The sequence below is a fragment of the Gobio gobio genome (genome assembly GCF_949357685.1).
Source record: "Gobio gobio genome assembly, chromosome: 14".
In the NCBI taxonomy this organism is placed as follows: Eukaryota; Metazoa; Chordata; class Actinopteri; order Cypriniformes; family Gobionidae; genus Gobio; species Gobio gobio.
This window is the reverse complement of record NC_137107.1, coordinates 21,857,160-21,872,443: the sequence shown is the minus strand read 5'-3', so window position 1 is coordinate 21,872,443 and position 15,284 is coordinate 21,857,160. Positions and strand designations below refer to the sequence as shown.

At 39.1% G+C, this 15,284-nt stretch overlaps 2 protein-coding genes across 2 annotated transcripts in view; one reads left to right on the top strand and one right to left on the bottom strand.

Moving 5' to 3' along the window:
* Window positions 1-349: 349 nt before the first annotated feature.
* LOC307137657 (SLC35A4 upstream microprotein) lies at window positions 350-4,524 on the bottom strand. The gene is made up of 3 exons (XM_079835469.1): window positions 4,401-4,524; window positions 3,904-4,002; window positions 350-1,372 (listed from the first exon to the last, which is right to left on the bottom strand). The coding sequence occupies exons 1-3, from the start codon at window positions 4,410-4,412 to the stop codon at window positions 1,181-1,183; spliced, it is 303 nt and encodes a 100-aa protein (XP_079691595.1). The 5' UTR covers window positions 4,413-4,524; the 3' UTR covers window positions 350-1,180.
* Window positions 4,525-7,046: 2,522 nt separating this feature from the next.
* The window catches only part of apbb3 (amyloid beta (A4) precursor protein-binding, family B, member 3), a 38,204-nt gene continuing 29,966 nt past the window's right edge, over window positions 7,047-15,284 (top strand). Inside the window, exon 1 of the mRNA XM_079835276.1 lies at window positions 7,047-7,503. Coding sequence (XP_079691402.1) covers window positions 7,455-7,503 — 49 coding nt within the window. The 5' untranslated portion in view covers window positions 7,047-7,454. The remainder of the gene's footprint in view (window positions 7,504-15,284) is intronic.

Genomic DNA, 15,284 nt, shown 5'->3' with positions numbered 1-15,284 from the left:
TAGAGCATTACCCAAATGAGAAACTGTCGCAGAATTTCAAAAAACAAAACAATATCCTAGGTAACTAGTATTTCTGACAACTCAATTTTGTGTCATCACCTGAACATCAAAATCGCCATGCATTCTGTAAAACCTCAGAGTGCAGACATGTTCATGACCTTAAATGAGTCAAAAAATGTAACAAACAAATTATATATTATAATAAAAATATATATCATAAATAATACATATCTATATATAGAGAGAGATAGAGAGAGCGAGATTTTAAAGATATTAAATATTTAGCTCTTTTTTTTACCCTTAAGTACACACACAAAAAACATTTAAACATATAAAAAAACATTTCACTATAGATTGCAATTTGAGATTTTATTCATTCAAATTTTTTGAAAAACTTGCTTGCATGCAAAATAAATCTCTCCAAAAATATTCACAAATTATGGCAATAAGCTCAAAACCCAAACAAAAGAACTATTGATCTGCAATAATACATTACATAGAAAAATGATGCATTGTAATATGGATTACACTTTTTAAAACCATACCACTGAATTCAATACTCCATCTGAAAACCAACTGCATGCGAATTAGTTTTCATGCTCTATGAGACTACTTCCCACTTTCTATTTCACTTCCAATGGCTGACTTCCATTATCATTTATTACAAGCAGAAGTGGTAGAGTTGAAAGTGGTAAAGTGCAACATAAATTTATCCAAAAACCATATAAAATATTTCAGCTACTCAAGTCCAGCAATATTTAACAGGTACAGGAAATGTTCAATGTCAGACATTATTTACAGAGTGTGTTGTGCCTAATTGTTCACCTGCTTTAGTGCAAAATTCTATTTTTTTAAAAGAAATTAAATATTTATGTAACAAAACACACATGCATTAACACCCGAAGCATATGAAGGACTGATAACAAAGCTTTGGCCTTTTGCATGATCATGAATATCAGGAATTTGGGTATATATAAAAACAAGTCGTTGTAACAGCACAGCACTCACTTTAAATAGAAACAAACTAAAACTGCTAACCTGAGAAGCTTGATTATTTTAAATACAAAGTGTCATTGAAATACATCCAGTTATTCTGTGGTCTGATGAGAGGCACCCTCAGTTGAGGAAGTACTTGTTGAAAGAGGCACCATTTTTCTGAGATTGTTTTATAAGGCTTCGTTTATCTCTTCTTGAATGAGCTGAAGTAGTTTTTAATGGTCTGCTCAATGTTAGGCACTTGATAGCTCTGAGCGGCGTAGATGCCTGTGCAGGTTCCTACAAGAACTCCCAGGAACGCAGAGGAGCGGAGCTTTGCCACCACATACCCCGCCAGAAAGCCCTTGAGGAAGGGAGAACTGAGCACACTTCCACCCTAAATTGAGGAAGAGGGCAAGAGACGGAGAGTCAGAGAGAAAACAAAGAACTTCTTTAAGCCAAATTATCATACAGACCCTTTTCACATTTACGGGTTTAATTTACATTTTGCAATCAACGTTCCAGAAATAATAATAAAAAGGCATTCATTTTTTCCATAAGGGAATAGATATTTAGCAATAACTCGTAACCCTTTAAAGACAGACCAACTGTAAACTACGAGGTTTTTAATCGATGGTTTATGCTTTTATTTAAAACTACATTACCCATGATTTTGCAAAGAAATCTCCAATCAGGGATTTGAAACAAGCAAATCATGACAAAACATCTCTTTACACCGAAGATACATGATGTTAAAGAATCAATCTCCCTATATATGCCATCTATCTACACTATGGGCAAAATTATTGGGACACCTAACCGTTACACAAACAGGAAGTTTAATGAAATTGAATTCTAAATACACAGACATTAACAACCTTCATCCTTCACTCGGGTAATTTTGACCCGAAACTCATAAAAAAAAAAAAAAAAATTAAGAGTTCATTGGAGTGGTCCAAGACCTCAGGACTTTTGTCGCACTTGAACCACAGATACACAGAAATTGACTGGATTTGATGGCTTTATGTGGTTGTAATAAAGTAACAAATCCTTGGGACCCCCTTAGGAAATAATGGAATGCTTCAGTAAAAAAAATATATATATATCTATATATATAAAAATCAAAATTAAAACAAAAAATGCTAAAACTTTACCAAAATTATAATGTCTACATGTGTATCTGAATGCACACTGAAGAGATAAGCTTGAGAACTGACTTTAGGACCAGTGGAACAGCTCATTTGCTCCAGAGCTATAAGTCCATCTAGTGGTGAGAGTTATGAAATATCACGTTATATATATATTTTTTTCCCAACAAGAGGTCGGTAGAGACCCAAATTGACCCAAGGTGAGATATTTTGAGCATGTATTGGGAGTTATTTTGAATTCAAGCTGAAAAAAAAAAACCGTAAAAGAAAGTGCTTACATTATATTATTTATTGAAAAAAAATCTAGTAATTGAAAAGGTAAACAATTTTTTTTAAATTTTAAGGGTTATAAAAATGAAGGGTTTTGGGTAATTTTGACCCGCGAGTGAAGGATTTGTTACGGGATGCGAGGGACGAGTGAAGGTTAATATAATTTGTCATATTTGTTAATATGTTTGTCCCCCCTTCCACTCTTCTGATTTTGGAGTGTTTCTGTGGGGAATTTTTGCCCATTCATCCAGTAAAGCATTTGTGAGGTCAGGCACTAATGTGGCTTGCAATCTCCGTTTTAGTTCATCCTAAAGGTGTTCGATGGGGTTGAGGTCAGGGCTCTGTGCGGGCCAGTCAAGTTCTTCCACACCAAACTCATCCAACCATGTCTTCATGGACCTTGATCTTTGTACTGGGGCACAGTCACGCTGGAATAGAAAAGGGCCTTCCTCAAACTGTTCCAACAAAGTTGGAAGCAAAGCGTTGTCCAAAATGTCTTGGTATACTGAAGCATAAAGATTTCCCTTCACTGGGAGTAAGCTTAACCCCTGAAAAACATCCCTCCTCCACCAAACGTTACAGTGGTGGCATGCTTTACGCCACTCCATCCAACGCTTTGCATTGTTGGTGATGTCTGATGTGAGGCTTGCATGCAGCTGCTCGGTCATGGAAACCCGTTCCATGAAGCTCCCGCCGCACAGTCTTTGTGCTGATAATAATCCCAGTAGAAGTTTGGAACTCTTCCGCTACGTGGCTGAGTTGCTGCTATTCCTAAATGCTTCAACTTTCCAAAAATAAAACTTAAAGTTGACCGTGGAATACAAACTGACTTACTATAAAGGCGGAGTCCTATCACAGTACCACACTTGAAGTCACTGAGCTCTTCCGAATGACCCATTTTATAGTTTTTTCCACAAATGTTTGTAAACGCAGATTTGTGCTTAGTTAGTAAGTGCTTGATTTTATACAGCTGAGGCAATTTGGTCCATTTTAAAGCCCTGAATTCAAGAATTAAGAGGTGTGTCCCAATACTTTTGTCCAAGTAGTGTGTATATACACATATCAACATCTTTAAATATTTGTTTTTATTGTTCTTTCCCTCATTAAAGTCAGTTATTACACAGACTTGCACCTTTGTCTTTTTGTCTGATTTTCAAAAACTGTTTTGTATTGTAATATAAGGTGATTCAACTCGGGGCTGGTTGTTTTGATTCATCGGTTATAACTCTTCCAACAAAATCTTGTTTAGGAAAGAAAAATGTATGGGAAAAAAAAAACTTCTGGAACCAAGGATGCTGTGGCTACACTGTTTCACAGCAGTTTTCACTATTTTTGTTTTGTTGCAATCTATGCCAGAGTAATATACGTAGAGGATTGTGAATTTACATTTGTATTATTATTATTTTAATCTAATATAACCATGCTAGATTTATGATGTTCATTGTTGCGTCAATGTATCATCACAGTCTGTGAAAAGGGCTCTGAGTTGAACAAAAATATAAAGTCCTGCCTGTGGAATTCCAACCCCAACTTCATCCTCCATCCTACGCTGAATGTCTTCAAGCTGGCCTTTAAGCAGGGACAGGTCTTTCAGCTGCCGGAATGGATCCTGTTCGAGAAATATAAACACGGAGAAATTTACAACAAACCCCATCATAGCTGTGGTTGATGTGACTGTCAGCAGAATGAGTCATCGCGGGTGTGCCAGCAGAAATGGATTGTCATTTCTGCGCCATCTATACACGTTTCATTAAAAAATATTAAAAGACATTTAGGCACGCGGATAAATTACAGGATATATCATAAAAGACAGTGAAAACTAGAGTGATGTCTGCTGAACTTTACAGAGCGACCCACTCAAACACTGTACGGAAGTGCAGATTTTGTTTTCTTTCCGCTGTCTCGCTGCCACGACAATGTTACTAAACAGTAATCGAGGACAGTGTCAAATATACAGAACTTAAAGTGACTTAAGAAAATTAGAAGTAAGTTCGGTAGCACACCAACCTTGTCCGCCATGACCGCTTGCGTGGGATCAGCGATTCTGCGCTCGATTGAGCAACCTGTAAACTGATACAGATCGCGCTCTAAGTTTGATTACATTTGACTGTCTCCTTCTTCTTCTTCTTTTGCAGTTTTAATCTCGGTTGACAAACAACGAATTGGTGCGTTACCGCCACCGACTGGTATGGAGTGTGGATCAGAACGCCATTATACCCATCCCTTTTTATAACCTCTCCCACAAATTTAGATATTGAAACGGAAAAGAATAACACTGTTTTTGTAGAATATCTACTAGTTTAAATGGCCTTTTTATCTTTGCAAAATGTTATATCAGAATCCTTATTTCTGACAGTGGAGCATAAACATGTTTCTTCTTGCCTTTATTCACTAATTTCTGTATTATTTTCCCCCATTTTATAAAGTGTACTGTTTAGTCTTGTGTATCCAAATATTGACCTTGATATTATTATCTCTAATCCAGCACATCTCATCTCTTTTGTCCTTTCTTCGCTTCCTCCCATTGTTTTTGCCACCTTTCAGTCAACCTTTTGCTCTCGATTTCCATCTTGCTTAGTCTAACTGATAACGTGTTCAGCAAAAGAAAGAAGAAAAAAGAGAAACATAAAGGTTTGGAACAACATGAGGGTGAATAAATAACTCTCTTTTTTTAAAAGGTCAAAGACAGATGGTAAAAATATTATTTTAAAATGTTGGCCTTTTAAAAGTCATTAATGTCTGGCTTTTGACATTGTGAAAATTAAGTAGACCTATACATTTTAACATACTTTTAAAAACACTAGCTTATTTATTACACACATAATATATTTTAAAATAATTTAAGCCTACTTATGTGCTACTTATGTACCTGAATGTAATGTTTCCTGACACTTAACACAATCAAGTAAAATGTATTATAGATCTATATTAAATTAATTCATTACATTTTACTTTACAATAAATGCTTGGTCTTTAATGTAATTTCTGCTGAAATGATGTAATTATTTAAATATATTTTGCAATTACACATTTGTATTTAAATATATTTTGTAATTACACATTTGTTAGGAAGTTGCAATCTAGTACATTAACAATATATTGACTATTGTACTATATTGCACAATAATCAAATACTTTAGGCTCCACATGGTTTAGTATGTCCATGAAAATAGGCTACTTTAAAGCATGACAAAAGATTAGGCCTGTTAAAACATAATCATTTAATAGTACTTTAATGTAAAACTATTATATTATTACAAAGTGTACTTTTTAATTGTGTGCTGAAGGGTGTTAAGAAACAATCTTGTTAGATTGAGTGCTTTTATTTACAGTTTCTGCAAGTAGGCCAACCGTTTAAAAAATATATACATTTAAAGGGATAGTTCACCCCCCAAAATGAAAATTTCGTCATCATTTAATCACCCTCAAGTTTCTTTCTTCTGTTAAACACAAAAGTAGATATTTTAAAGAATGTGTAATCAAACAGTTGACGGTAGCCATTGACTTCCATAGTAGGAAAACAAATGCTATGGAAGTCAACAGTTTTATTACCAACATTCAAATTAGGCCTACTTTATTTTGAAGGTTTGGAACAACATGAGGGTGAATAAATGACGACGACGAAATATTAATTTTGGATGAACTATCCCTTTAAGATATGAAGTACACTAGCCTACAAGTGCATTTAAACGCATTTCATAGCTATTCACAACAGAACTAAAACCTGAACCGTTTATGCTCGATTTTCTGAATGTATGAGATTATTTTCATATTTCAACAACAATGTAACCGATTTTATAGCGTACACCAACTGTGGCTTAGACATAGGGCAACGATATCCATAAAATATAATTATGGCATTATGGTATCGTTACAGCAGCCTATTCCACTGATTATAAACGGGCGAGCCCATCTCCATTTGTGACTGCAGAAGCAGAGACAGACGCTCGCGACAGAGAAGTCGTTGCCACGGCAACCAGAGGGATGATGCAAACGGAGGCTGGACGATGACGGACTTCGCTTGAATTCATGACGAAAGGAATTAAGGTGGACCAACAAAACGCAAACCACAAACCTTTACTCTCCCACAGCTCTTTACGCACCACAAATATTTCCCAACGAATATTGCATGTGCGACGGCATGAGTCATATGTTTATTGTGTATATAACACACGCCTCGTTATTTAGTAACATTAGCTTGCTAAGACATTTCCCAGAAACGTTTTATGAAGTCGAATGAATCTGTTTCGTTACAAATGATATATAATTCCTCGCATAACATAATAACATAAACTGTAACAATACAATAAAGTGCTTTTAAATGTACTGAAAGTTTGAAATGTTTACTGAAAATGAGAATGTGTTTTATTCGTAACATTACAGATGGTGATTCTCTGCCTCAGTGAGTGGAACAGATTGGAGACACTAATTCTTCTCAGGAACACGTCACAGTTTGTGCCCTGTTTGATTTTTTTGCTGCATATAGCCTATATTGCTGTATGTATCTTCTCTGTTTAAAATATTTAACGTTACTCCTGCATTATTGTATCTGCTATGTTCAGCCATCCTTAAGGCACCACCATATGAGCTCAGGGGGGCAAATAGAGCCAGCGAGAGAGGGTGGGGGGTGAAGGAGGGGGGCTAGCTGCAGGCATTACTGAATTACAGAATCCACAGAGACACACACACACTGACAGAGAGAGAGAGAGAGAGAGAGAGAGAGAAGCAATCTCACAAACAGCATCACTCTCAGCTTGACGAAACGACTGAGAATAGGGAAGAGAACAGAACAGAGAGATCTCACAAGCATTAGGCAGAGACAAAGATGAGGCTGATTAGACAGCAGTGAAATTACCTGAGGGGAAGATAAAACAGGGGAAAGACGGAGAGAGGAAAAGAGGAGTGCGGGTTTTAATCCTTTTGGCATGTGAGCGAGTGCAGTGGTCACCCAGGCTGTGTGTGAGTGTGTGCCGCAGAGTTTGTTGGTGGTGTTGGGACGCTTTGAACTGGAATCTGAACTATGTGTCTGAACTAACCTCAGGGGACTTTCGGGAAGACACCATGCTGGGCAAGGATTACATGCTCGCCATCATCATCGTCAACTATGACGGTAGGTACACGGATGCATCTGCACTTTCCCCTCCTCTTTGTTCTTTTTCACCTCTCTCTGCTTAGTGCACTCTCTACTGCTTAGGTGTCGAAGTGAGCGGAAGAGTTTCTCTTCATCCGCAGACATTGTCTGCTGTTCACACGCTCCGCTGCTCACTCATGGACTTTAACTACAGGTGCTGTGTCATACTAGACCCACCCGACTGTTTAGAGACCCCGTTTTCAGACGGACTCCTTGAATTAATTACAAGGAGTTTTGCTTCGATTGATTTGCACACTCGGGACCAACACAATCTAAAAAAGTTGAAATCGAGAGGTTTGCCTGTTGATATTGTTGAGGGCCATGGAAAAATGTCACCTGTGCGGCTTTGTTGTGATTATGCATCTGCTGGAAAATTAGCAGCATCATTTTCCCACACTAAATTATATACCAGTAAACTCCTCCCCTTCATGAGTTTATGTGTTAGAAGCTTGATATTGTTACACTTTTGGCGTGCAATCAATTTCTAATGATTTATACAAAGAGCTCCAACTGAAAATTCTTCATCTGCGTTACAGTACCTATAGTGAGCTGTGATGCTAAAAGTTGCTTCCAAAAGTGTTCGAATGAAACTTCCCAGATGATGAAGTGATAATAGGCTGATATGTTGAGTTTTGCTTTCAGAAAATAATATCGACGGGATCTTAGATGCTTGTTGACCAGTAAACCATCACGTTACATGATTTAGCATTCATATTCTGTTGACAGAATAGTGGCTTAAGATGAAAACTTTTCAGAAAGTTGACATCATGTGGTGTGACATGCTAAAAACTCCATCTAAAACACTTATATTAATATACAAAATATTTTTTGGTTAATTATATTGATACAAATGTTACTGACAATGTCAATCTAAAAATGCTTTATTCAGAGACTACATGGAATATTTGTCAAATCAAAACAACAACAAAATAGTAATAATGTCAAGCCACAGGACCATTTAAAATGAACTGCTGAAGGGAAAAAGGCTTTGTCTTATACATTCATATAAATTTTAACCTAAAACCTTGTGTTTGTAATAAAAAGGACACGTTATGCGTCAAGTAGGATCTGTACAAAGGCAGAAACTGTCCTCGCCGTGTATACCTACGTCATCACTCTTAAAATAACTTATGTTAAACACACGCGAGAGGAGGTGTGTGTGTGAGACAGAATGTGTTTGTCTGTCTCTGTCCGAGAGACAGTGAATGATGGAATAGCTTCTCCTAAAGCAAAGGCATGGACACTAATGCTGAATGGTGCTGAGTGAACGCTGATGGCAGGAGCTCCTGTAGATGTACAGGAATCGATTGCATCAGAGGCAAATTTTCCTTGCTTAATCAATTTGGTTGTACTTTCAGTTACTGAAATGCTTCCTCCATGTGAGGATGTCTTCATAAGAGCGTGTAAAGTAAAATGCTGTCTTGCTTCTTGATCTATTGACGGCCCATGGATTAAGACCTTGATGGATTTTTAGATCCACCTCTAGTCTTAATCTAGTCTTAATCTGCCCGGTCTGACCTCACACGGACATGAATTGGGATTATCTGACCACTGACATAATGCCATTGGGATTATTTTTTTTTTCCAGATGTAGCTACAATTACCTCTTTCTGCTTCTCTCTTTCTCTCTTTTGTCCTGACATATTTCAAACCTGGACATATTAGATCTTTGTCCTTTTCATGCTTTACACAATGTCCCCCTTTTTCTTTCAATAGTGCCTCTTGGGTTTTTAAAACTTGTTATTGAACAGCTGTTTTTGTGTAGCAATGCAACTGCTAATACAGTGCTAATGCTAATACACACTGTGCTTATTCACACTGAATATGTTTGGCACCACAAACCACGCTAAAGGTACAATATACATTTTCTTGGATGAAATTCAGTCCTTTCAGTAGGAATCCATGCAGCCGGGAATTTCGCATGCGGAGAAAAGAAGTTGTCCACATTGATTCACCGCATTGACCAACAGAAAGCTGCTTGGTTTGAAAGTGACTTTTGTGTGAGCTGTGCTTCACATTGCTATTAAAATGAGATAATTGACCTTTATCGCCCACAAAATTTCACTAATGTGTACTTCACACACAATCTAATTGCAGCACTTTTATTACTAACCAAAAAAACTAAGAATATACTCCAAATAGCAGAAATCACAGGAGCTAACCACATGGCAGAAAAACAAACAAAATGAGGGCTATATATAGAGGGTATGCATTGACGTCCCTTTCCCGATGGAACACACCCCCTCAGCCGGGACTGAGTGGGAGAAGAGCTGCTGCATGACTGAAGTTAATAGGGGAAAATGTGAGTAAAACAAACGGTTATCAGTTTAAACTAAAGGTTAGACTCGATATAGTGTTCCTTACAACTTACCAAAGGTCCAGTGATCCATGGATACTGACATGCAGCCAGGAATTGTGTTTTCCTGACATTAATATGAGCCTGATTTCGATACCTAAATACATAAATATTTATCACTGTCAGTCATCACAATTTCGAGAGTGAATCCCGCATGTATATGCGGATGGGCCTATGTATTGAAGCGTATATGTGGCCGCTTGTCAAGAATGAAAAACAAAAGTTGTATTCAAATTCTGAATATATTATAGGACTATTATTATAATTTTTTTAAATATCGCCTAGACAGCGCACCAAGAGCAAATAATCACTAAAAGCTGTCAGTCACTCATTCATTGAATGCAATCTCACAAAGTTACGTTATATTAATCAGTGAAGCTGACTACACAATGAATTTTATTTGTTAGAGAGGATTTGCGCGCATGCAGAGTTCAGCACTGGACAAAAACTTGAGCGGTTTCTAACTTCAACACCTGTGATTGGCCATTGCGTTCAAGAAATCAGCAAACATAAACACAGATATGCACTGGATCTTTTGCCAACTCTTTTTCGCTAATAATATGCTACGGCCAAGATCCCCCGACCCCCCATGGCGCTGGGCCTGGTTTTGTGTGTTTTTCACGGCATTCATGCTGTAAACCAATGCTGCCTCTCAGTCTTTTTGCCACTCAGTGGGCATAAACATAGATATAAATAATGAAGGCTAGATGTCTCATCCGCGCACCTGGCGGCCATCTTGTCACAGTCAGCTAACTCACTCGTAACGTTGTGTTTTAATGGTGCATGTACTTTTTAAATAACCATAACTTGCTCAGTTTTCTACCGATTTTCAAACTGTTTGGTTTGTTATAAACGTCAGAGATGTTGTTATGACACTACATACTTATGAATAATTATTCATAATTTATTCAAGCATCCAGAATTATAGCCACGTTAATAAGGTTTGTAAGAAACCAAACCATTTGTAAATCCGTCAAGATTTCAGCGAGATAAGAGTATTTGTGTTCGTGCAGATCACTCACCTTACATCAGGTACCACAGAGCCCGCCAGAAAGCTTGCCTGTGACAAGATGGCCGCCAGTGATGACGTTAGAGACTCCGGCGTAAGACATCTAGCCTTTATTATGTATATCTATGGGCGTAACCGCAGTCACTCCAACTGACAGTGATGTGAAGTGCATTGCCTCTATACACAGGAAAAAACTAAGCAGACTAGAAACAGGTGTGCAACTAAACCATGGTAACAAATGAAGAGCGGGAAAGTGGGGAACAAAGGAAACAGGAATTGAAAAGAAGAAAACAAAAGAAAACAAAAAATTCAAACATTGAACTGAAACAAGTCTGAGCGTTACTTTACCGTTGTACCATTGCAAAATAAAAGTCATTTAAACAGGAATCCACGCATTTGGGATATTTATGTTAGGGCGAAACATTTCCCCACGCAGATTTCCAGTTGGTCACGTGGATTCGCCATGAAGACCAATAGAGAGCTGCTTGGTTTTAAAAGTGACTGCTGTGTGAGCTGTGCTTCATATATTGCTATACATTTGACATTGCACAATGGACCATTTTTTGCCCCCCAAAAATGTGTTGCATCTTAAGCCTGTGGAAAATGGTTAAAACCCAGGGTGACAGCAACCCAAACCAAAGGATAAGGTTAAACACTTTTCTGTTCACTCCCTCTTTCTTTATCGTACATCCATCTCTGTGGTCTTTACCTCATACTTCACCTTTACTTTGAAAGTGGTTGAATTGGAAGGCGAAAAATCTATTGATTGCAATCAGTGCAGTAATGGTGCCTTTTATTACAGTTGTTTCAGTGGCTCATGGGAGTCAGGGGTGATCAGTTCTGATTGGCCACATGAGAGCTCTCTGGTAAAATGCTCAATTCAGACAGGCTTTTTTTAGACTCCTTAGTTGCTTGTGGTTACTCTCAAATGTGACTGGTTGTTGAGTAGCGTGTCCTGTTAACCATTCAAGTAGTTTTCCAGATTCATTTAAATAATTTGTGGTTCTTGAATAGCAGGTGTCAGTGTTAATATCGCTAAAACAGGTTCAATGCCAACTCATATGTCTTGTTGAGGAGAGGTGCTATTACTTTTCTAAGACTTTGTGCATACTAGGGGAAATAAGACCATTTTTGTAAGCAGCCACTTTGCAACACCCTAGCAATCACCCAGAACACCCAAATAACATGACAGCAATGTGCTTGAAACCATTCAGACTGTACAGCAATGGCCTGGCAGCCATCCAAAACTAGCATTGTGCACAATCAAGCACAACTTGTCAGGAAATCTACTCATGCTTTAAACTCTGAGATGCAGTCCTATAATATAATCCTTATATAGTAGGTTTCTATAGGGACTGATCAGGCAGTGCAGGTTTTCTCAGGAGATCATCAATAATTCACAAACATCCTCTTCAATAAAACCCCTCCAGCCCCCATGTTGTTTTCTGCATTCAATCTGTTGTTATCGCTTCATCCTCATGACATAGCCTTGAAGTTGTTAGTGGGTGCGTGATGGGAACTGCGGCACCACCTACGTGCGAAAAACTGTGATACCACAATTACAGGAAATGAGGCCGTATCTCACTGTAGCTGCTCCCCAATACCCTTAAGAGTATTTTACTTAAGAGTAAGTTAACCCACACTTTGTCTTGAAACCACAGACTTGCATATTGTCTGTCGGCAGTATATAATGTGTGTAAATTGGCATCAGAATAACAGTCGTGTGGTGTATTAGCAACCTATTTTCTTGTAATATCCATCAATATTCATCTACTGGCCCCTGAGCCTGAAACAAGTGATAACCAATGAGGCATCTGTGTTTCAGCATGCATCCACTCACTGCACTTTTTTTTTTAAACTGCCTTCAGCTGCAAACACAGACAGTCAGCAGAGCAGACATCATTTCAGGTGCACTCTGAATGGGGACCAGAATTAGACTGAGAATAGCCTTTCTTCTTCCTTCAGCCGTTCCTTTTTCTTCATGTGTTTTATTTCAGCCAGCTGACAGCGCAGCTAGCCAGCCCAAAACACTAAAAATGTCATGGCAACACAGTGCGATTAGTGTGGCCTGTCAAGAGCGGAGGCGAGGGGCAGTTTGTGAAAAAGAGCGGAGTTCGATCTGGAGATGATTGATGATCTCTGGGGAGGGCCGTTCACACATTCACAAAGACGCTCACACAGGTGACAGGTGAAGTTGATAGCATCTCTTCATCACAGCACCTGTTAGGTTAGTGGGTGGGATATATTAGGCAGCAAGTGAACAGTTTGTCCTCAAAGTTGATGTGTTAGAAGCAGGAAAAATGGGCAAGCGAAAGGATTTGAGCGAGTTTGACAAGGTCAAAATTGTGATGGCTAGACGACTGGGTCAGAGCATCTCCAAAACTGCAGCTCTTATGGGGTGTTCTGGGTCTGCAGTGGTCAGTATCAGTGGTCAGTGGTGAACTAGCGACAGGGTCATGGGTGGCCAAGGCTCATTGATGCATGTGGGGAGCGAAGGCTGGCCCGTGTGGTCCGATCAAACAGACGAGCAACTGAAGCTCAAATTGCTCAAGAAGTTAATGCTGGTTCTGATAGAAAGGTGTCAGAATTAGATTAGATTAGATTAGATTAGATTCAACTTTATTGTCATTACACAAGTACAAGTACAAGGCAACGAAATGCAGTTTAGGTCTAACCAGAAGTGCAATAGCAGCAAGTGCAGGATATATACAATGGTTGCGTAAGTGCAGGACATAAAAATGTTCTGAATATATATAAATATGTATAAGTAGAGAGATGGTTATTACTATAAGTAGAACTGAATTTACAGATGAATATATACAGTGAATAAATATACAGATGGCTATTACTATAAACAGAATTTACAGGTGAATATGTACTATGAATAAATATACAGATGGCTATTACTATAAACAGAATTTACAGGTGACTATGTACTATGAATAAATATACAGACGGTTATTACTTGAACAGAATTTTACAGTTAGAGGTATACAATAATATGTTAGGCTAATATGAGGAATATAGCAGTGGATTAAGTTAGTACAATAAATTATGGACAGAGCTATCCGAAAGAAAGTGTAAAAGTGCAGTGGAAAGTGGTTGCATATTCCAGTTAGAAGTACGGTGCAAAATGCAAATGTAAACATTGTTACTGTAAATACAGTCGGCAGTGCAGATGAGCATTATCCAGTTACGGTATGGTGGTGCAGAATGCATAAGTAAACAGTTGTTACTGTAATAAACAGTCAGTAGTGCAAATAACAAAGTGAAGGCAGATGTGAGGTAGGAGAGTTATCAGTTTATGAGGGAAGTGGATCAACGGGGGTTTGAGTTCAATAAAGAGACAGCTCTGGGGAAAAAACTGTTCTTTAGTCTGCTGGTCCTGGTCCGGAGGATCCTGAAACGCCTGCCGGAGGGCAGGAGAGAAAACAGTCTGTGGGCTGGGTGAGAGGAGTCCTTGAGGATGCTGCGAGCTCGATGCAGGCAGCGTTTCCTTTGGATGTGTTCGATGGCAGGCAGTGGAGTCCCTGTGATGCGCTGGGCAGTTTTCACCACCCGCTGCAGTGCCTTGCGCTCCGCAACAGAGCAGCTCCCATACCACACTGCCACACAGTTGGTCAGGATGCTTTCTATTGCGCAGCGGTAGAAGTTCACCAGGATGGCCGAGGAGAGCTGATTCTTCCTCAGTGTCCTCAGGAAGAAGAGGCGCTGGTGAGCCTTCTTGACCAGGCTGGAGGTGTTGGTCGTCCACGACATGTCCGCCGAGATGTGGATCCCCAGGAACTTGAAACTGGAGACACGCTCAACAGCCATTCCATTGATGTGGATGGTGTCGTGTGTGCCTCTTGACTCCTTCCTGAAGTCCACGATGAGCTCCTTCGTTTTGGTGGTGTTGAGGAGCAGGTTATTATCAGCGCACCATGTGGCCAGGTGCTGGATCTCTTCCCTGTAGGCAGTCTCATCGTTGTTGCTGATGAGACCAATCACCGTAGTGTCGTCCGCAAACTTGACGATGGAATTAGTTCCATACACAGGCTTGCAGTCGGAGGTGAAGAGGGAGTAGAGAAACGGACTTAGCACACAGCCCTGTGGTACACCAGTGTTGAGTGTGATGGATGTGGAGCAGGTGGATCCTGATCGAACATTCTGGGGTCTGTCAGTTAGGAAGTCCAAAATCCAGTTACACATTGAAGTGTTGATGCCCAGGTCTCCAAGTTTGGCAATTAACTTGGATGGGATGACAGTGTTGAATGCTGAGCTGAAGTCAACAAACAGCATGCGTGCATAAGTGTTTTTACTGTCCAGATGGGTGAGCACAGAGTGCAGTGCCATGGAAACGGCATCCTCTGTGCTCCTATTGCTGCGGTAGGCAAACTGGTGTGAGTCCAATGT

Excerpts from the sequence above, each read along its gene's own strand:
- LOC307137657 (XM_079835469.1), bottom strand. Across the intron at positions 1,373-3,903 it reads TTGGGGTTGGAATTCCACAG|GGTGGAAGTGTGCTCAGTTC; the intron begins GCAGGACTTTAT and ends TCCTCAATTTAG.